Raw genomic sequence first — 23379 nt, forward strand, 5'->3', positions numbered from 1 at the left:
GTGAATATTTGCTAGTTCCTCTGCACAGCATTTTCAATTTCTCAAAAAAAATTTCAGTCACTGAAACATTGTGTTGGTTACTTAATGCTACCATCTTTTCGGTCATACTCTTTCTTATGAGCTACAGATATTTTTATGGCACTTTTGTCTTTGTTTTCTCACATCTACAAGAAACGTCTTTAAAATATTTAATGATATGGCATGGGAAATGTGCATTCTTGATCCAGCTTTAAGGCTATTTTCTAGAAAAGACAGCTGTCTTTGTGACACCATCTGTATCTTGTTGCCAGGAATATTTTCAGGATTTTCTTAATATATTCTTGGGCCACAATGTAAAATTTGTGCTGTTAAAGGCATTGTCCAGATTTGCATGTGTTATTTTTTGGTTGTGCTGATTACAAACTAGTTTTTTTTGTAAATACAAAAATGTTTTTTTAATTGTATTACAAAAATTGTTATTGTAGTTAAAATTGGCCAGGGAAGGGAGGTTGATACAGAACTGTCCAGGAAGAAGTAAATAGATTCCTTTAAGAATGGTACTGATGAGCTAAAATTTGGATGTAAATTTTTTCCTGAATGTTGTCTGCTCAACAGTGAAATTGTTGCATAGATTGTAATTGGCCTAAGACAGGGATGTCATATAAATGAATACATGTTAGATCCTGAGAAACAGGTCAGCCTTGCCTCAGTCCCTGGGAAGGTGATGGAGCAACTAATCTTTGAAAGCATTTCCAAACATATTAAGGACAAGAAGATGACTGGGAGTAGTCAGCATGGATTTATGAAGGGGAAATCATGCCTGACCAACCTGATAGCCTTCTATGACTAAATGACTAGCTCAGTGGATGAATGGAGAGCAATGCTGTTTATTTTTAGCAAGGCTTTTGACACTGTCTCCTATAACATTCTCATAGAAACACTGATGAAATACAGACTAGAAGAATGGGCAGTGAGGTGGATTGAAAGCTGGCTGAACTGCCAGCCTGAAAAGGTTGTGATCAGTGGCATGAAACCCAGCTTGGAGGCCACTTCACTAGTAATCTGCCCCAGGGACTGACACCATTTGTTTTCATTAATGACCTGGACAGTGGGACAGAGCGTACCCCGAGGAAGTTTGCAGAGGATACAAAATTGGGAGAAGTGGTTGATGCACCAGATGGTTGTGCTGCAATTCAGCAGCAGGCTGGAGCAATGGGCAAACAAAAAGCTCATGAATTTCAAAGTGAAGCCCTGCATCTGGGGAGGAATAACCCTGTGCACCAGTACAGGCTGGAAGATGACCAGCTGAAAAGCAGCTTTGCATTAAAGCTTATGGGGGACATGGTGGACAACAAAGTGAGCAGGAGCCAGCAATGTGCCATTGTGGCAAAGAAGGCCAAACGTTATCTTGGCCTGCATCAGGAAGAGCATTGCCAGCAGGTCAAGGGGGGTGATCTTGCCTCTCTACTCAGCACTGATGAAGCCATGTCTGAAGTGCTGTGTCCAGGTCTGGACTCCCCAGTACAAGACAAACATGGATTTACTGGAGGGAGTGCAGTGAAGGGCCACAAAGATGAGGAAGGGCATCTCATGTGAGGAGAGGCTGAGAGAGCTGGGACTCTTCAGCCTGGAGAAGAGAAGGCTCAGGGGATCTCATCAGTGTGTATGAACACCTGACTGAGGGCAGTAACAAAGATGGGGCTGGACTCTTCTCAGTGATGTCCAGTGAAAGGATAAGAGGCAATGGGCACAAACTGAAATATAGGAAACTTGTTTAAACATAAGGAAAATGTTACTGTCGGGTGGTCAAACCCAAACAGGCAGGTTGTGGAGTCTGGAACTGGAGTAGATGATCTCCAGAGGTGCCTTCCAACCTTGACTATTCTGTGATTCTCTGATTCTGAGGTGAGGGTAGCTTTAGCCTGAGTTAACTCTCTTTTAGTTAGCTATTTCCCCTGTTTAGGGAAATAAGAGACCAAAAAAAAAGTAGAGAATTATTTTGAGGGTACTAGTGAAGTGACAAATAATTCTCTATTGCAAAAATGTCACTAGTAAAGCCGCAAAAAACCTCTATTACATGAATGAAAACTTCTGTGGCAGTAGATTGAACTGTAGTGCACTGAAACAACATCCTATTACAGTACTCACTGAATGGCAGTCTATATTTGAGGTTAGGATAGCAATGTTCCTGTGGTTTTGGTGTTCATAAATCCCATTCATTTGATGGAATTATGTAAGAAATCTGTTGGTCTTTAGTGCACTTCCTGTGGAGTATATGCTGAAGGCTTCTATTCATCAGTTCTCTTACTGCTTTAGAGTAAAGGTCGATCACATGTCATTTTATAGAGTATTTTAGTGATTTATTTGTTGAAAAATACCACAGTTGAATTTTCTTCAAACTGGTTGATTTGTCTGTTATTTTTATACAGTCATCCTATGTGATTCATATTCTCATACATGTTAGAACAGTATTCTATTTTAAGGCATTTTGTCTTTCTATACAGCAGCTTTGTCTTGACTGGGTTTCCTACCTTTTCAAGTTGCCACACTTTAGTTAATGAGCACACATCATTCTTCCTAGAGAAGGCAGTCTCTTAATACAAGAGAATATCAGGTGAGCAGTCTTCAGCACAGTAGAGTGGTATTTGAAGATTAGTTTACTTGAGATACAAGAGGGTGAAATGTTACCAAAAACTAACTTAAATTCAGTAGCTCTAATATCACTAGCCTCCCTCTGTACTCAATGGGGAGAGACAGATGAAATCACCAGAAGGCGGTTTAGAGTGTTACTAGATTCTATTAGATGATTTAGTGAGGGGAGTCTTTTTTTGTTATTGTTAAGGAAAATTGCCCTAATGAGGCCGTCATGGATACAGTCCCCAGGATGGATCCCAACATAAAGAAGTACAAGAATGACTTGACATGCATTATGTCATCTAACTGAAACGCTATAGTATGCATGACATTGCCTGACAACAATACTATTGCTACTACACTACAGAACATAAACCGCTGCAGTAGTATTACTGCTTGTAACTGAGATGATACAGAACAGAGTCTCTCTGTAGTCTTTTTTTTCTATAGTTTGGCTTCTCTGATGTCATTAAATGAAACTCATAATTTAGTGTAGTAGGCTATAGAGATAAACAGTAAATCTTGACTCCTGCAAGTTATTTTGCCAGAGTGGCTCTTCAGTGAATGTGATACTCCACAGTCCTTTTTGAGCACATTAAAGGTACTCACATATCTGGAAAGAAATAAGTATTGTCATTTAATTCCCCACCCCCTTTTTTCCCTTTACAATTTTGTAGCTGTCATAGGACATCTTATTTGCAATAAAATATTAAAATATTTTATATGTAATACCTACGGCATAATATCTGACCAAATAGTTTTCATCTTTACTTCAGTAGTGTAATTCACTGAAGAAATATTCTAAGGTTCTTGTAATCACTTTAAATTTATTGGGGTTAGAACCTATAATTACTAATGTACATATCTTTTATATGTTGTCTCTGATTCCAGAGGATCACTCAACAGTAAAAAATTTAAACCTGTGTACAAATTATATTAAAGTTACTTGAAATGCATTAAACTGAAACAAGAAGTTGACTGTTTCATGATACACAGTAGTTCTACGTAAGATATTTCATCAGTCGCTCTTAATGGACCCAATATAAATACTCAAATAGAATTTTCAAATTCTTCAAAAGTACTGCTAGAGCCTAGCTAGAAATAATTTTTTTATGTTAATATTTGTGGAGCTGTATCAGTTTAGAGGAAAGCTAGATTCCTGTTTTATCCTTAGTCCCTCTTTCCCTCCCCATTTCAGATGTAAATCAGTTCCATAGACCGGGTGCAGCTTGTGAAACTTGTAAGACTGGAATGTTTCCAAGAGCTTGGAGGGGAGGAGAAATAAAAGGAGTAAAATGTTGTTGTTGTTCACTTTTTGGAAAATATTTTGATTTATTTGGGTACAGGCTATTTTGGCTAAATACAGTTTGTTCTGAACTTTGAGTCCTGTCTGTCCCCCTGCTTCCTCCCCCAGTGAGGACTGTAATGGGGAACTGAATGTGCTTTAAAACATCAAGATGTAGTATTTTAAAATGCTTAAATGCAAAACTTTGTTCAATATTTTTTGGTGGTGGTGTTCCAAATCAAACCTTTAAATCTTATTTCTTAAAGAAAACCCTTTAAATCTTATTTCTTAAAGAAAACCCTTTCATATAATAAAGGTTCATAAGAAGGTTCAGGAAAAAAAAAATCTGTGTAATGCCCAATAAAATACTGCACTTAATGCTTGTGCTTGACCAAAAAAAAGAGTTAATTCCCTTGTTGTAATTTTTTTCTGGTTTTATTACATGATTTAGTAAGCTGCTTAATTTTAATACTGCCCATTAAAATTTGTAAGAAGATACAACCTCCTAATAACATTAATTTTAATTTGTGTAAAACCTCTATTATTAACAGCAGTAATACAGATAAATGGATAATAGTACAGCATTGTTTTCTTCAGAGACCTTGCACTTGATTGTGTGTATTGTACACTTAATGTAATATAATTCAAATTTTAATTATGTTGATTACTTAGTGTCAGACTTGCTTTGCGGTGCTGTACAGCACTATCGTTCTAATGAGGACTGAGGGATTTGGTTGTATAGCAAGGTTTCAGTATAGGGCTGCTCACACTCTACCTCCTTGTGAATTTGATCTGCAATAATAGAAGGTTCTGGTGAAGCAGCTTTTAAGAAAAAGCACTGTTTAGACAAGAAATATAGTGACAATACTTTCATATCTTATGAGTTAAAATAACAGTTGCAATAAATAGTGTAATTATTTGGAATTAAAGTTACTGTCTTTAATTAAATTTTCAGGATCAGGGTAAGAAACAAAAAAAGTGTCTATTAAAAATACTCTACAAAATGAGCTTCACAGAGTATTATTTACTAATATTTTAAGGCTATGAGAGATTATTATCTGATAGTTACACCTGGTCTTTATAACTTAATAGTAACATGTCTTTAGATTAACATTTAATTTTTAAATAATGTGCCTCCATGCACACTGAGTAGCCTGTGTAGACAACTCTAATTGTTAGCTTGATCTTTCCTGTAACAAAGTAATAAATGCTGGATGTTCTATATAAATCCCTTTAAAGCATTTTTATTTTAGGTAGAGTTGTATTAGAATGTATTCTGTCTTCTAATGAATGAGTGCATTAAAGTTAGTAAAATAAGCTAGGTTTTACTGAAAGCAGAACTTGAGTAGGTATATTTGTAATGAAACTTACTCTATACTGTTTGAAATTAAAAGAAAACAAAAACAGAACTACTTTTTAATTCAATGAATCATTTTCTTTTCCAAAGGTTCAAGGCTGCAAGCATAATGAAAAAAATGCAGCTCGATTTTTGCAAACATGGTCGTCTTTTAAATTATCTCAGAAATATGTCATAAGATGCTACTTTTGTACAATTTAATTATTGATTAGTGGTTATGCTCTGCATAACAATCTTCTCTGATTTTCTTTCCTTTTTATAATTATTTCATACCAAAGGATTCAAAAATACAGGCAAACAAAAAGTACAGAACAGTGTTTTGTTCAATATTTCCAAGTAAAATCTTTTAATTTTATGTATTTGAAAAGCATTTCAAGATGGTTCATAATAATCTTAAATTATAATTAATAGAAAATACCATTAAAAGTGATAGATATAATTTCTTTTTGCTAAAAGAAATATTATTTGAATTGCCTGGAAAGAGATGAGTGGCTTGTTAATTAATAGATGTAGTATATACCAAATTCATGCATGCATGATAGTAAATAGAGAAAATCCAATAGAGCTGACAGTCTAAAAACTGAGCAAAGTTATAAATAGGATCGCTATAAATTGTTGATGAAATCCATATCTCTGCAGTAGCAGTAAGATGCTAGGATCACTTCAAATTCTGCATTGTGGTTTGCTGTAATTCCAGCTAAACAGACATCTGCAGAGGCCTGTACTCTTCATGCTAACCATCTGCTCTTGGCTTTGCTTTTACAAGTCTCTGTCAAAATACATTGTTCTGAACAGTGGTATTTTCTGTTCCTTCTGCTATTTACTGTTTTGGTATCCTAACAATTTTACTTCCTGTGTACATTTTTTTTCTGCATATAATACACAAAAAGGTGTGATGCATAATAATTTGATCAGCAGTTGAATCAAAAGTTGATCTGAGGTGTGATTTAGGTAGTTTTGTTATCTGCTTAACATGTATGCATTTCAGAAAGCTTTTATGGAAGAACTACTGGAATACTTACAGCAGTATATTCAAGTCATATGTCATTTATATATACATATATACACACGCGTGTGAAACTATTTACATTTTGAAAACTCATAATAGCTGCCTTACCTCTTCTCCTGTTCCAGAAGTTACTAGACATCTTCTGAAATTGGCATGGCCAGATTTGTACTGGTCTAAAGCAGCAAAGTTCATTATCATTGGGAAGGTGTCTGACACTAATCACTGTCTTGTTTGTCTGCATCTAATTGTTGTTGGTGGCTTGCAGGAGGAATAGCGTGCCTGCCTAAGTACAGGGTATTGAAGGGAGCTTTCGCTGATCTCATTTCCAGCAGACGGGGCAGATGTTCAATCTAGTTGCAAGGGAATTCATTGTATTTTTTAGTAGCTTTGTGCACTCTGTCCTTGGATACACTGCCACACCTTGTGAAAGGCCAAAGTCTTTTCTATGGGAAAACCTGATAACCCATTTACTGCCATATAACATGGGTTTTGGTAAGAATATGATATGAATATCCTTCTGTGCAGTGACAGTCTACTCCATGATATTGCTGTGTGCAAGTCCTGCATGAACATCTGGATAGACACTGGAGGACAGATCCCAGATTACTCTGAGAAACAGATATCTGGATAGAGATCCTTGAGTGGATCACTGAGAAATACAAACAGCATAAAATGAAGCCATATTGGGTTAGCTGAGAAATCATTAATGCCCTTGTAAAACAGTTACATTCCCCACAAGTCAAAAATAAAATTAAGGGTCAGTAGCCATCATTATTTTTTCAATTAAATTTATTCAGTATCACCTGAATCTTTAAGACAGTGAAAATAAAAGCAAACCTAAAGCAGCAGCCTGTTCAGTGTAAGTTAGTCATTTTATTTGATCCCTCCATTTTCTGGTCACAGGAAGCCATGAGTTGCCAAAGAAATGCTGGGGGCTGTCAAGCAAACATGCTGTGTATCCAAATTAAGGATGCTGCTGCTTTCTTCTTCTGACTTTTATTTGAGCATGTCTCGCTGAGTCCAGCAATCATCAGCTCGTAAAACTCTTCCTTACAAGTTCCAGTGCCAGAATAACTGCTTCCTTCTGCAGAGGGCTGTGGCTGCTCTTGGCTCCTGATGTGCAGCAGGTCCCAGTCCTCGTGACCTGCTGGGAAGCCCATTTGTGGAGCTCCTAGAGACAAAGCTGTGAATGCTACTGCTGACCTTTTAAAGGCATGAAGGGAAGTCAGTGCCAACTTCTGTGATGGTATGGAGCTACAATACCACATACTCTTGTGGCGACGTACTGAGAGATTTGGATGTGTGTCTGAGTACCTTTGGAGACAATCTAAGGATCAGCTCTGCACAAAATTTCCCTATTTTGGCATACCATGACATCATCAGTGTCCTCTTAGGCTTATGATATGAGTGGTCAAGGAGCCTCTTTGAGGGTGCTGCTACAGGACAGCATAGCTGAAGTAACTTAATTTCTTATGGCAAGGAGAGGACTATTGACTTAGTTTCACTGTAGTATGACTAGAAAGATGTTAGTGAAGTGGATACTACTACTTAATCTCCGCTAGACTATAGCTTGTTTTCAGCAATTTATGACAGGATTATCACAGTTTAGAAAAGTTGTAAAAAGCACAGTATTGGATTAAGTTGATTCTGTTTTTATCTGTATATGTTGCTTTTTAAAAATGTATATGTTTATACTATATATACCTATTGTGTAGCTATGCAAAACACACTGTGCATGTTTATACTTCTTTTACAGATTACTAAAATAGAGAATATCAACCATTTGGGTGAACTGAGAGTGTTAAACCTTGCCAGAAACCTACTAACCATTGTAGAAAATGTTAATGGACTGGATTCACTCACAGAGCTCAACCTTCGTCATAATCAAGTCTGCGCTATAGTAAGGAACAAAACCAAATGTCTTTTTATATGTTTTAAACCAAGATATACTATTACTTGTTTGAACCATGTCAGCATTTCAGATTTGTGAAATCTTTCTGTATTGTTTTGTTTTTGTTGTTTTTCTGCAGTGCTTATTTTTATACCATGAAGGGAAAATAACATAGTGACTTACTTGGTGTTACTTTGTTTAAATGGGGTTGCTTGTAGCTGTACAGATCTTGATAGCACATGATAGCAGGGGAGAAGGTTTCTGGAGAAGCTTTATAGTTCTAATGCATGAATTTGGAGACTTCTATACAAGTTTGTTTCATAAAAGCAAAGCTCTCTCCCCTTAATTTCTGTAACTCAGTTAAGTAGTTAGGTCATCTTAGATTTAATCTTTTTATGTATATTTTGGGGGAGAAAGCATAGTTGATGCCTCTTTCTCAAAGGGAAGGAAATAGGTTTTACTTTTATCAGGAGAATCTTGCTGAGTTTTCTTTATGAGAGATTTTCATGTGTTTTTACAGCCAAATTCAGAAATCTTGGTGCAAAGTATCCCTTGCCCTATCCCTTGTCCTCTTCCTTTCCCTCTCCCACAAAGCTGATTAGAAGTGGGATAGTAATTCTGTGTATTTGGAAATTTTGTTGCTGGCTGCATGGGATCCAAGATTTCTTCCAGCATCTCTCTTCAGATTTGATTGCTATTTGTTGGGTCATTCAGTGGGCCAAGTAAAAGCAAAAACCAAGCAAAACTGTGCGCGTGCACCCCCCTTCCCCCCCCCCCCAAACAGTCATTTTCCCTCACAAAAACTCATACTAAAAGTCAAAACAGGTATTGATCTCATAGGCAAAATTTCCCAGTTGGAGCTTTAACTTAGCATTATAAGTCTTTATGCTGTACAGAATTAAGCTTTTCATTTACTACTTTAGGGTTTTAATTTGTTTTTCTGGAATTGTGGAAATGACTTGTGTATGGCATGTATATTACTTGAAGAGCACTTTTAAAATAATACAGTCTACTTAAATGTATATATTTGGGTCCTCATATTTTTGTTAATAAGGTCTTGGGCTTAATGCAGCCTAACTTTTTGAAAAAATGATTGTATTTAGCAATTTACAGAACATAATGTTTGTGGGAAGGCTGCTCTGTTGTCTGTTGTAATTCATAGTTTCTAGAAAATGGTTTTAAGTCGGTGGTTCTCATTGGTTTTGGAGAAGCCTTCTGCTGTTGCTGAGACATTATTTCCTCAAATTTCTGCTGATTTCTGATTCTGTCACTGTCCCTTCCCCCACAGCAGTTGTTTCCTGGATTCTCTCTTCCTTGCTTACGGCTGGTGCCTTCTCACCCCTCTCAGGAGTAGTTCCTGCATTCTCCTTGTCTCCTCTAGCTGCAAACGGGGAGTTAACATGAAAGTTAATGAGCTGTAGGCTTGGGCTCTGCTATATCTCACCTTAATGTTTTATTCCTCCCTGGCCAGAAGCACTGTTTCAGAAGACATTCTGTTTATGGAAGTGTTTTATTTTGTCTATAATATAAAATTGTTTGTTACCCCAGTTAAATTTTAATGGATCACTTTTTGAATTGGATGGTGATTTTAGCAGACATGGCACTAGCTCTCCTTCCTCTAGAGAAGGACTCTGAAGTCATATGAAGTCAAGTTTTGGACAGTTCATGGTGTTTGAGATATGAAGTAAATGTATGTTTCTTTCCTAAAATCAGATCTTTCCCATTTTAATGGTAGGTGCTTTCTTTTAAATGCTCATGTATTAGATTTATTTTGATTTTTTGAAGTAGAAAGGCATTGGAAGAGTGAAAGCTGCACTATTTTGTATTGAATTCAAAATCTGTTGCAATATGACATTACTGCAAATCCAGGAACATAGAAACAAATTTATCTTTTATGGAAAGAACATCCAAGTTACTTTATTGCTAGAGTACTTGAGTAGTTGGGGGGAGAGAGTTGGGTTTTTTTGATTTCTTTCCTTCAAGGAAGAGGTTTAGGTTTTCTTGTTGACTGAGCGAGATAATTGCTTTTTGGCATTTAAATCATGATATAGGTATGGTATGGAGCTAAACCAAAAAATTTCCACTCTGAATTCATTTAAAAAAAAAAAAGGCTTCTACTGCATGGGCTGTGGTTTAGTTACTCAGTTGTTATGACAACACTGTAATTATGGGGTCTTGTTTAACTTGATTGTTCCTCTAAATGGCAGAATCTTCAATGTCGAATTTGAAAAAGTTTTCCCTCCCAAAATCATTAAATTAGTCTTAAAATTAATATTTAAATTCTTTTTCTCTCTCAATACATTTTTGTGAATCTTCCTTATTTTCAATATATTTTTTTCCTCCTGTGAGGCCTAGAAATGTATTATCATTTTATAGGAAAGATGATTTTCTCATTTGTCAAATAAAATGAGGTTCCATACTGAGTTGCAGTTGACTCTATTAGATAATTAAAGTTATCCAATTCGATTGCAGCCTGTTTGAGCAATTAAATGTGTAATTGTCACGCTGTCATGCTATGAAGGTTCGATAGCAACGACTGAGACAGTAATATAATAATAATAAAAAAGATGTTTATTTCCTCACACAAGTTCTTGGATTAGTAACATCCATTAAAATAATGCGATTACTAATTTAGGAAGGATAACACAAAACCATCAGTTACTAATTTAGAATGGATAACCTGAAACCGTCGATTACTGCGTTATTAATTGGAAGGACTGCTTATCCCTACTTGAAAGCTAGCTTGTTCACTCTCCTAGTGAGAGGGCTCTCAACCTCGAGGAGTTACCTTAACCCAGCGTCCCAGGAAAAGGGGAGGGGGGGGATACTCACGGTCCAGCCGGAGAGGATGGTCAGGTCACGTTCCCGTCCCTGCTCCAACTCTCCTGGCTCCCAAGTCTCTTTTTATACGGCTGGGGCTCTGGGCAAACACTGCTTTTGCTGACTTTTGCGAGTTTCACAATCGCAGGACTGTTTGTTTGTCTGCTTGGGAGGACCCTGCTAGCGAGGCAAGACCACAACACCTCCGTATTGCTTCTTCCCTCCCTGGGGGTCCGTGCAGATTCCAGGTGGCAGACCTCTTCAGTCTTGTTAATGCTGCCATTCCGCAGCCTTATACATATCAATCCTTGCGCATATCGGTTGGTAGACGACTTTAGTCCTGTTAAGTCCTCTGTTCAACAGCTTTGTGCACGTCAGCTCTTGTGCTATCAGTTCTTCTGCATATCAATTGACAAACTTCAGTCCTGTTAACTCTTCACTCGCCCGTCAATCATCTCCTATAATCCTTTGGTCTTAGATTACTAATTTTGGGGCCATTCTTTGTCTTTGCGATATTCATCAGATTTCACTGGAAATCTTTGAATCCAAAGGACCTAGAATTTAAAAGAATAAATTCTAGTTCATCCAAAGTTGTAGGATTTGGAAAAGGCAGTCCTGAGGTGAACTGGAAGTGTCTTCAAGAAGTTAGACTATTCTGAGGAATGGCAAGTGGGCAGAATAAATGATTACAAAGGGTCTTATCTGGCACTGAAAACATGAATTTTTACATACCGGGAATTATGGAATGTCTATTTACTTTTCATTCAGTAGTGAATTAGCATCCCTAATTAGGAAGGTGATCTGTATTTTTGTTTGAAAGCAATACCTGCTTTCCTACTTTCAGGTATTAAAAGCTGGACATTCTGTCTTTGTCATCTGCAGCCTGATCTTAGACTTGGAGGAGAACTGGTTAAGTTGTGCATCCTCTTAGGATGAAAACTCCTGCCTCATAGGTTGGCTGACTTAATGACTTCATACTGAAACTGAAGTTGCTGCAGGCCTTGTAACTAAGGTGTTCACTCTCATGCCTGTGAGGCTTGCAACATATTTTTCAGGACAGCAGATTATCATGCTAGTTATAGAAGTCAGTCTTCACAGGAAATTACTTTGTATTCCCAAACACAAAAATCTTTGATCACTTAAAATCTGTGCTGCTTAAGAAGAATTACTGTGCACAGTCTGTGTGTAGTTCAACTAGTATCATGCCCCCCCTCCTTCCCTAAGTGTCAACACTATAAGTAGCCTTAGGCACTGAGGGTACATCTAGATGACAGTTGTGAACTCAGTCTCTCCATGGTCTGATCTAGGTGGACTCGGAATAGCTCTAAAGTAGGAGTTTTGCAACTGCAGTTAATACAGACCTGAGCTAATAAGACCTGCTTATTATAGACAGCTATGATTCTCGGTATGGTTTGTTAGCTCATGTGCAATGTTTCATTAATAGCTGCAACACAGCATCTTCAGAGCTGCCTTGTGCTTAGCTGACTGGGTAGAATGAGCTACTGTCTGTTTGCAGAATGCTATGCAGATGTGTTCCAGATCTGATGGTGGGAGGAAGGACTATAGATTTGACTGGAGGCTAAAATCAAAGTAGTGAGCCCCTGTGCCACTTCATAAGTGATGAGATTAGTGTCCACTGGTTGCAAGTTGGAGTATGCTCCTTAGTAGGATGAAGAGATACCCTCTTATGACTGAAGGGTAAACTGTACAGTTTGAATGGTATGTGCATCACTGCAGACTGCTGTCTGGCCATTGTGGATTTATATTTCATAAATAGTTTAATCTTACTTGATGTGTTTCAGTTTACTAATTCTTTGAACTATTTTAAGGTGTTCTGCAAAGGTCTTTAGTGGTATTTATTAAACTCAGAATTACTCATTCTTAAAGCTTGCTCTTTTTTATAAATTGTAATTCCATATTTTGCCTAAAGGTATCTTTAATCAGACTGCAAATTGTATATAAACTTAAAATCAGTGAGGTTACTGAGTGTACAAAATCCTTCAGTTTTTCTCTGGCAGAAGAGCCATTGCTATTTCAAAGTGGTAGTTACCCTGCTGCTTGGCACAAGTTAGCACTTCAAAAGCCTTATTGCAGCATGCTCACAAAAGGGGTGTGTGTGTGTGTGTTGTGTGGTTTTTTTTTTTTTTTTTTTAACAGTTTGGTTACAGTGTACTTAAGGTGCAGCTTAAATGCTGAAACAGCACCTTGGCTTCTTTCCCAAAAGCCTGTTCAGAAACCAGCAGCAGTTTCATCCTCTTCTTTAACATTGTTTGCCTTGCAGGTGGTGCAGCTTGTTCTGCAGAGTAGATATCTGCACTGAAACACTCCCTTGCAGTCTGCACTAGGGAGAAATGGAGCTGCATGTTCAACAGAAATCAATGTTGCAGCAAGGTTATAGTATATAGAAATGAATGTGTTTCATCATCAGGCAAAATAGAAAGCTTCAGAAGATGTTATCTTTCAGCAACTGAATTTATGCCTCTTTCTTTCCTTCTAGAAAGATGTGGATACTTTGCCCTGTCTCCAGCGTTTGTTCCTCAGCTTCAATAATATATCTAGGTAAGGGGAGTAGCAGTTTGTTTTCTATCAGTAATTTGAGGTGTGCTATTAAAGCTGTATTTTATTAAATTTTAAATTCTTACACTATGAATGCAGATGCTTCTTTGTAACATGTTAGACTGCATAATCAAGCCATTATGTATTTCCTACTTTAAACATGAAAACTTCTTTAAACCTTTGGCATTTAAATGTAATTGTACTATGGAAATTACTTTGAAAATTCTACTTTTCTTTTAAAGATGATCATATTGTTTATAATTATGAAAATTAGAAAAAGTAATATGTTTTATTGTTAAACTACATATCTGTTAAAGTAGTATTGCACAAGGCACTTAAATACAGTGATTGCATATTAAATGAAATATGAGCTTGGCACAAACTGCTGAGTCAGATTCTGCTTACTTATGTTGATTAGAGTATTTCACGATTATATTTTACTTGCCCATTTATTAGTAAAGCCTGAAAGGTATATTCATGGTACTTTCACTTTCAAACCAGATGGTAGAAATAGAATAACTCAGATTTTTAAGAAAGGCTTCTGTTGTTTCAAGCAGCTAAGCATACTTTGTAATAAATAGATTTGTCTTCTATATCTTCTATATTTTTTAATATGCATGCATCTTCAGAATCTGCATTTATACTCATGCCAATATTAAAAAAAAAAAAGCTCAAAAAAATTGTCCCTGCATTAATTTTCAGTTTGAGTGATATGGGCTTGCCTTTATCCCTTAATCATCACAAGCCTTTACCAGATTTATTTTGCTAGAATCAGATAAATAGGGATAGGGAAAAGATGCTTCATGCTCTAATTACTGAAAAGACTTCATTGTTGCTGTGGTACCTGTTTTCTTCTGTAAAAATGTTATACTTAATATGAGCTTTTTATTGTAATAGCTGCTTGAATGGTTTAAGTTGACCTGCATTATGTTTTTTGCAGACAGCTCCAACCTACTTGTCTGTGTTCCTTAGGCTCTTAAAGTACCGATGCAGTGATCTCCTAAATACTCATGGGTATTAAGCATTTTAAAAACTCACAGATGAACTTCAGGAGTGTTTAATATACTCTTCCCTTCGTTCATCTGTTAGTTTCTTTACTTCATGTTTTAAATTGGGATAATGAAGAGAAGGATTTGCTTTTTTCTTTTTTTTCTTCTCTCCTGCTGGATAATTCCCAGATTTGAAACATGCCATTTGTTGTGTTTTTCTAACAAATGTCTTAGCCTGGCAAGAGCAGTGGGGGGACTGCAGTAGCTGGTTCCCTTGTCATCGGGGAGCATCACTGCAGTCAGTGGAACTTCTGTATGTTTTTTATGTACTTAGTATATTTCATGTGGTTTTCTGACTCCTTTCTCACATTGCTTTATGTAGATTCATTGTGTTATTTTTGCAGTGTGCAAGGAAAGAAAAATGTTTGCGACTTTTTTGCAAGTTTCTTAAAGAAGATTTCTCAAACTTTACATAATCAGTTCTCACTTTGTCATCAGTAGCTTGTTTTGAGTATATTATCCTGATTTTTATCTTTTATTCCTTGGAGCTTTAGTTAAAATGTTAGTAGATCTAGTCTTAGCTTCATACATGTAAGCTAGAAATACTTACTTTGAACAGTCTTGCAAATATATAATGTTAACTTGGTTTTAATTTGTAGTTGGAATAGATTTAAAAATAAAATCTTAATTTTAGAGAAAAAAGATATTTCCCTGCTACAAATTTTAAATACCTATATAGGTAGGTAGATGGATGGATTGGTTTAACTCTTCAGGTGCCTGTAATTATATACATTAAGGAAAAAAAAAACTTTTTTGATTATAGTATTTGGTTAGGTTTTTGAAGTAATGACATTCCGTTGCATAATAGGAGTTTTGAAGGCTAAATAGCCTCATTAATGCTTCATTTTGTGTTATGCTGTAGATATATCACCTAACAGCAAAATGATTAAATGTAACAGTAAGTTCTTGGCCATTTTCCGTAGCCATCTGATACTTGGCTTGATGCTTTTGAACTGATCAAAGAAGTTGCCTGCAACCATAATAGTAGTGAATTTCAGTGCTATGTCCGAACATTCCTACAGCCCTTTTAAATGGCTTTATTTTTGAGTTATCTGATTTTCCTATGTGCCATATGGTAATCTTTAAAAACAATTTTCTCTATAAACATCTGTCTCTATCCAATGACTTCTAGGTAATTAGTTATAATAGATATTCTGATTCATTCATCTGTAGATGCATGGAGAAAACCTGCAAGTGGAAACAACAAAGTATGTTGCCAAAAACTGGCTATATTTGTATTATGGATTCATTAAAATGTTTTTGTAATGACCATTTAAAAAAAAATCCTTCAAAAAAAATTTGAAGTGCTTCAGAAGATAAAGTACTTTTCGAGGATTTCTTAGACAGTGTTTCCATGTAAAGTTGTATTGCTTTCTATTTTTATGTCAGCAAGAATCCTTGAGTCTTAAATAGATACACACTGAGATATATGAATTGTAGTTTCAGTAAAAGATTCAGGATTGCCTTTTTAAAATTGTCTGTAGCTAAGACATATGAATCTATCATAGGTTTCATCACTGAACAGTCTTTTCCTCTCCACCTTCAGAGGAGGCCTCAGAATGCTGCTGTTTCTCTGCAGATCTTTCACTAAAGGTATATGTTAGCAAGATAATATAAGCTAAAACCACACACTGTGAAAGTTGGTGCAGGTCTGAAACAAAGGATTTCCCATTTCTTCAGCCCAGAAAAAATTTAGCCATTACAAACTGAAGGTATTCATTCTGTATGGCTGATTATAGTTTGTGTCTCTAGAACTAGTTAAAAGGAGGAGTGAGAAATCAGTTTTTGAATTTGTCAGGTGGTACTGGGAAGAGATTACAGAAATAATTTTCTTCAGGAAAGATACCCCACCAAGATTCAGAAGGAGGGTTATTATTGCTTGCATTTTATAATGTGAAAAAAGGAAAGACTTTTTTTAAACAAACATGTATTTTCATTATTATACTTTGCTCCAGGTCAGCACTATGTTTGCTTTTTCATTTGCATTTGCAAGCGTTGTATTTAGCCGTATTGAGAAAAATGGCTACCAGTTCAATAGGCCTGGTGATTGTTTTCTTGACTTGGTTGCTGAACTGGACACCTGAGAGAAGGAATGTTCTTAGTCTAATCTAAACAAGGGTTTTTTTTTTTCATCAGAATGAAAAATTATAAATACTTTTGTTAAACATTTATACAGAGAAGTACAATGGGAACAAAAGACTGATTTGCGGTAGAAATGTCTGTTTTCATAAGTAGCTTAGTTGTTAGAGACTTGGGATGGGAGACCCAAGTTTTCTTCGACTGAATGTTTTTTGAACCTACAACTTGAGCGTGTTACCACCCAAGTTACCATACTATAGTATGTTGCTTTCCATCTTTTTTTCCAGAGCTTTTCCACTTTGTGGAACATGTTTTTAAAAAGTCATGGGTGCAAGCGTAGAGAGGAAGGACAATTGTGTTTCTCAGTAAGCAGGCTGTTTACCAGAAGACAAGTGTTCCAGTTCGTGCCTGCTAAATATTTAGAAGAGAACCAGTATCACTGGTGGAGGTTGAACATGCACCACTCCGGAGTACTCTGCTTCATAATTGCAGTAGTCACATACAAGGTGGGAGAAGTGTGTTTGTATCCCTTTTGGCAGAGGAGAGAACTGGATGGACTGGAGGACTCCTACCTCTTGACAGAGTTCTCAGAATGGTCTACTTTGTGAATATGAAAAAATCTCCAGAAAACACTTTTGGGTAATTTAACCTAAATTCACACATACTGTCTGTATTACTGAAACTGCTACTTGAGGTGAATTCACCTTTGCTAGAAAGAAAGACAGAAAAGGAAGGAGAGCTAGTTGCTCCTGGTTCCTGCAGGAGAAGGTTTTTCGGAAAGAAGGGTAAATGTTCCATCTGAGCACTAGAGGAGAGGATTATTTGAGCCAGTTTGAAAAAGCATTATCTGCAGCTGCTTTATGTGAGTGGCTCAACTCCGCTGTGGTGAACAGAGGCCAGAGAGAGCATTGAGACGTGGCCTCTTGATTCGCATAGAGTGTCAGCACTTACCACTGTTGCGGTTGTCCCTGTGGTGGGAAACAGACAGAAGCTTGTTTGTAAAGTATGCGGTCTGTTTGGTACATGTATTATATTAAAGCTTTGCTTCTCTTAGGATTGGGATGCCAGTGTAGTAAGTACAATATATTGTTTCCTACATTGAATTTCTAGAGCTTTATTTTTCATATGTATATGCAAAGATCTGAAAAGTTCACTGGTTTGCACTACTGTTTGCTCTAAAATTGGGTTACTAATAGGGCAGCTAAAAGCAGGATAAAGCAAGCACATCTGTTTTAGCTCCAGAATTAATATTCTGGTATGCTGAAGTGCTGAGAATTTCAGAGCATGGCAGTATGTTTAAGTGGAAGGTCTTGAAAACACTAGCAAACTTTCAACTTTTCTGTCATTTCCTGAAGATATTGGTTTTACTTAAATTCTGTAAATCATATGTAATGGTAGGAGTACTATTTGCTTAAATGTTTGGAAATGCTTGGAGTAGAACCCTTTAAAGAATATATTGAAATTATTTGAAACTAATTTTGAAGACCAAATATTTTCATGTTTAAAACAGTTTGTCAAGTAAAATCTATTCTAGTCTAACAGAAATTCACCATTATCCTTTCTTCTGCTAAAATATTTGAGTTTGCTTTGCTGACTTCTGTGATGTGTCATTTGGGAAAATCATCTTTTATCTTCAGAGGATGTTGAATAGATATTTTAAGTAATATGTCAACATGATCTTCCAATACTGCAGTTAAGCAAGCTGTTTTATGGAAAGGTAACCAGGACACAAAAAGGAGCAGAGAAAGCAATAGTCAAATTTTTCATCTTAACCCCATGTACCAAAAAAAAAAAAAAAAAAAAAAATCATATATGCTAAGCACCTGCGCTGGTTCCTTTGGAAGGCAAACAGTTCATTTTTCATTAGTCCTTGTGTTGTTTTAATCTATTGAGCAAAAGGGTAGTAGAGTCTTCTACTTCACTCTGTTATTTTTCATACCCAGCCACTGGGTATGTCACGTTGAAGTTACGTGTGTGCCATATTAACTGTGTTGTTTGTTCTGACACTTTTCTTGGAAGCTTTCTTTCTGTCACTCCTGTTGGCTTATGCTGGTGTCCAGATCCTTAATATATACAGGCCATTCTTCTGCTGGTTAAGACTGAGAGCTATTTGGTGATGTTTGTTTTTTTTGTTTGTTTGTTTTGCATATTTATTTTAGTTGTGGAAATGTTTTATCTAATATCCAGAATCTTTCAGAGACATCTCATTTTACATCTGACATTATGGTAGCTCTCTGGCCTTTTGCACCTGAATGTTAGTCCTCAGCAGATTATGGTATGCTTTTTGAAAGTTGAGTGATACTGATGATAAAGGCAGTTGCCATTTTCTTCAATGGCAGTCTTTAGTCTGAGCATCTGTATTGCACATCATTTCTGAGTCACAGTCCAGTGCATGCTTTAGGTTTTGCATCCTCCTAAGTATTATAGTGGAGGAAGACTTTTCCTGCCACTAAGAGTAGTAAGATCTATAACCAGTTGATGCAGTCAGTAGGAACTCCATTTTTGGATATTCTGACAATAATTCCATATCTTCCAGTTCAGAAGTAGTCACATTTCAGAACTTCATTAAGTGTTTCTGCTTGTCTAGCAAAGTGATGCTCTTTATTGTTTATATTTTGATGTGATCATCATTCATTCTTTTGTTACTTTCAGTTTTTTTAATTGACTTGGTACTTTTGAGAATGGAGTTATTTTGTACTTTTATTTGAACTTGGTTGTTTAACTTTGTAACAGAGACTCAACACTTCAAAGCCACAGGGCGTGAGGATGGCCGCAGTTGTACACGTATGCACTGTAATCAATTTCTTAAAAGGTGTTGGAGTCCTATTTACTACTGTGAGTGTTTTAGCTTCTTTTAAAAATCAGATTAAATAGTTCCCTGATATTAAAAATACAATTTATCTGGGTCAGCTACTTTCTTATCAAATTTTTTCTTCAATAAAAGGAAGAGCATATAGGCTGTACATCTCTAAATACATTTTACATAGGCCAATTATTTTTGTCAGGAAACCAAACCAGCCGACTCTTTAGTGTATGTAGACAACTTGGAACAATAGGCAGATCTGTTTTAAAGATACTATGACACTTTTGTATTTGTTTTTCTTTCAATATATAATAATGTCACAAACACCCAGGATCATGCTGGTGTCTTTGTACTTGACTTTTCTTACATTTTTTGTGGTTTTCATGGTGGTTTTAATGGCAAATGCAATTCATACTATTTGGGGGCTCTAAGTTGATATATATACTATTTTAGTTTTTTTTTAATGTGAAACTATATTCCTTTAGTTAACAACTTCTCTTTATTCTGCATCTCTTTATACCTGTGTGTGGAGAGACAAAGTAGAACAGCAGCTGTTCTTGACCTTTCAAAATACTTTTAATTTGATTTGTCATATATGATATGCTGTTTTCTTCAGTATAGAAAAATATTCTTTCCTTAAGAAAAAAAAATCTTCCGTCTCAAAGTTCTTCCTACTCCATGGCATTAAAACTATAAACTTTTTTGGTTACAGTTTTGAGGATATTCTGTGCCTTGCTGATTCCTCCTCCTTGTCAGATATCACCCTTGATGGCAATCCAATAGCTCAGGAGACATGGTACAAACACACTGTTCTCCATCATATGATGCAGCTCCGACAGCTAGATATGAAGAGAATCACAGTAAGAAATATTCTATAACATATTTTTGTCAAACTTACTAGATGTTTAAATTTAAGAGTAAAATGTAGAGTTTTGTATATAGAGGAAAAAAATTGCATTTCTTATTTTAATCTGGAATTTAATGATATTTAGACATAAAATATTCAAAGCTTTAACCCTTTTATTTTGCTCAGTATTATGTAAGGGTGTGCTTCTTTGCTTCACTTTATTTATTCTTAAATGTTTAAACTGTTTTTCTTCATTAGCAAGTACTGGGTCACCAAATGCCATGTGACAGTGGTAGAAACTGTAGAGCTTTTTGTTCAAACTTTCATTTGATATATACAGTACAACATATATGTAGACGTAAACATACAGACATAAACGTAGTCTGTATTGGCTTGTTCTGTAGCTGAAAAGTGACAGCATATTTCTTCCAAAGCAATAGTCTGTTTACCCTAAAATGAGCATTATTTTTATCCTCTTTCATTTAAAAATTGTGTGTATTTTTGGTCTGCCTCTGTAAGCAAACCCACTGATTGCACTGTTTCTGTGTGTCTGTCTGCCTTTCTCCCTACCTTGAGTAATCTGCTCTTCCCCCTTCACTTCAGCATCTACTGGTCAAGTTCAAGTAATCTTGATAAGGAGAAAAGGACTTGTGGACAGCTAGCTTCCTACAGATTTCATGAAAATATGCTGTGAGGTAGAGCATGTATGGAAATTAACTGGGGCCTTACCATTAAGGCATCTATTTTGTCTCTTAATAAAAGAGTAAATGTGCTAATTATTCTCTATCTACTCTGATGTGTAAGCTTGACCTGCTTACAAGAGGAATCCACATAACAGCAAGATAACAGGTATAATATGCTTAACAACCAACAGTTATCGTCTTTGACCAGATGCTGATACATCTGCTGTATTTTAAGTGCTCATTTACTTTGTACAAAGGCTGTAATGCATTATAAATTGCACCTATTGTTGTACCATCTATCCTGTTGTGTTGTAACCAAACCACTGTGAATCTAAAATAGACCCAATTATGATGTAAAGTATAACATGTATGGGGAAAACATGTATTCTAAAGGGGTTTACACCAGTATCTAGAATACTCAGTAATCATTTCTTCCCATGTATTGGGGGATTTTTTCTTTTTGAATTTATACTGACTTAATTGAATACCAGCAAATTGCTTTGCTTTTAAACTGTTTTCTTAGTATTATTTCAGAAACCTGAGTAACATAAATAAATCTGTACCCTGAACTTAGGCCGCAGAGTGTGTGTGAGGGAGGTCTTGTTTTTCCCCCCCTAAACACAGTGGAGAGAGATTCTAGTAGTACTCTCAGCAATGGAAAAAACTGCAGAAAGAGCTCTAAACCCTTTTTAAACTCTATGGGCTCTGCATGGGAAAGAGCTGTTAGAAGTGCACAACCATGGGAAAGGCTTAATCTGGATTCGCAGCTTGTTAAACATCAGAGGATCAACCACAAGACAGAAAGCCATAGAAAACCAGGCTTCACTAGTTGTGCTGCTCATAAAACTACTTGTAAAAGGAATGTGTTTTGCATTCTTTTTATTTGCCTTCTGGTTTTTGAGCCTTGAATTTCTTTTTAAACTTTTCTTCATGTAGAGGAGGCTATATGCTTTTTCCAATAAAAGTTGTGTTACCCAGATATTCATATGACTTAAACAAGTATCATGAGATTTGTGATAAAATTAGAGAGTTGGCAATGCCAAATCCAGCTATTCTGACTAGTAATGTGGCATGCTGTTGCCATCAAACTTAAGGGTAAATGTAACTCAGTGGGGGAATGGAAGTACAGTATGAGTATATGCTTTTTCTCACTTGATTAGTAGAACCAAACTCTAATTACACTAACAAAATCTTTTCTTCATTAGTTTGAAGTATGTCCAGACCATTCTGAACTTAAGTATTGCTTTGTCTTGCAAAGAATTGAGAGTTGAACCTGGACGTTTGTTCTTTCTGACTAGAAATTCTTCACTAACCTGATCAGAAGTTCTTCTGCTGGAAAACTGAGTTTTACAGAGTTGTTACTTCTGCTTTCAGCTTTTTAATTGCTGTCTTTGCTGGGGTGAGAACTATTTCAAGTTGGAATAAAAGCTAAAGGATATATTCAAAAATTTCTGAGAGACTTTGCTTATTTCTGTTAGTTTTCAAGATGTCCACTCTGTGGTGCCAGGCCTCTTTGCTAGGATTGCCTGGAGAAAGGGAACCTCAGGGCAAAAGATGGATGGTAACTGCCTTAGGGAGCTGCTCAGAAACATATAGCTGCCCTGCAAATAAAATACTCTGCACTTGGAACAAAATCATTATGCATTGTAGTTGTGTTAGTATTTTGTAAACCAGGGCAGATTTGCTTTATTCAAGAGAATGCGTCATATTTTTACAACTTTTTAATTTTTTCCTGTGAGGAAGTTGGGGTTTTCTTAGGGCATCTCATTCCTAAGCTGTTTCTGAACATAAGGGTTAAGCTTTTAAACCCCTGAGGCATGGACCCAAAAAATCATTGGGAGTGAAATTGGAGGGAGTTAGGCACCTGTAATGAGTTTGGGCTTTGCATATCTATGAAAAAAATTACTGTAAGGCTGTAAATGCTTATCTGTTGTCCACACTAGAAGATGAGTTCCATTTGAAAAAACCTGTCCACTTGCTGTTGCATATCTAAAACTTTGTTTTGGAAATCTTTTACTTTCTCCAAACCTGATAAATTAATGTAAAGGCTTAAGGGGTGTGTGTGGGAAAGGCTGAGTTACAGTGGCCTGACAAATTCCCATGTGTCACCTGTAGTAATCATCAGTAACCATCTGTTATTTATACCTTTAGTCTGCCTCAGTTGTGAGGTAAAATGATTTGATTTATGGCTAAATGAAATAGTTTTATATGAAGTTGAAGTGTATTACAGTTAGTGTGCTCCAGTCACGTCTATAGTCTGTTGCATTATCCGGTTAACATGCTCCAGTGGCTGGCTTTCTGGGCATTGAAGCTTTTTGAATATGTTTTGTAGTTTGAAATTTTTCAAAAGTGGACTTATTCAGTAGTGCATACAGTTCAGCTTTCCT

General features: G+C 36.2%; 1 protein-coding gene across 1 annotated transcript in view; it reads left to right on the forward strand.

Annotated features, from left to right (window-relative positions):
* LRRC49 (leucine rich repeat containing 49) overlaps nt 1-23379 on the forward strand; it is a 70507-nt gene that overhangs the window by 22352 nt on the left and 24776 nt on the right. Inside the window, exons 9-11 of the mRNA XM_026055097.1 lie at nt 8021-8164; nt 13473-13534; nt 20175-20322. Of these exons, the coding sequence (XP_025910882.1) occupies nt 8021-8164; nt 13473-13534; nt 20175-20322 (354 nt within the window). The remainder of the gene's footprint in view (nt 1-8020; nt 8165-13472; nt 13535-20174; nt 20323-23379) is intronic.

This window comes from Apteryx rowi, unplaced genomic scaffold (assembly GCF_003343035.1).
Source record: "Apteryx rowi isolate R43461 unplaced genomic scaffold, aptRow1 scaffold_981, whole genome shotgun sequence".
NCBI lineage: Eukaryota > Metazoa > Chordata > Aves > Apterygiformes > Apterygidae > Apteryx > Apteryx rowi.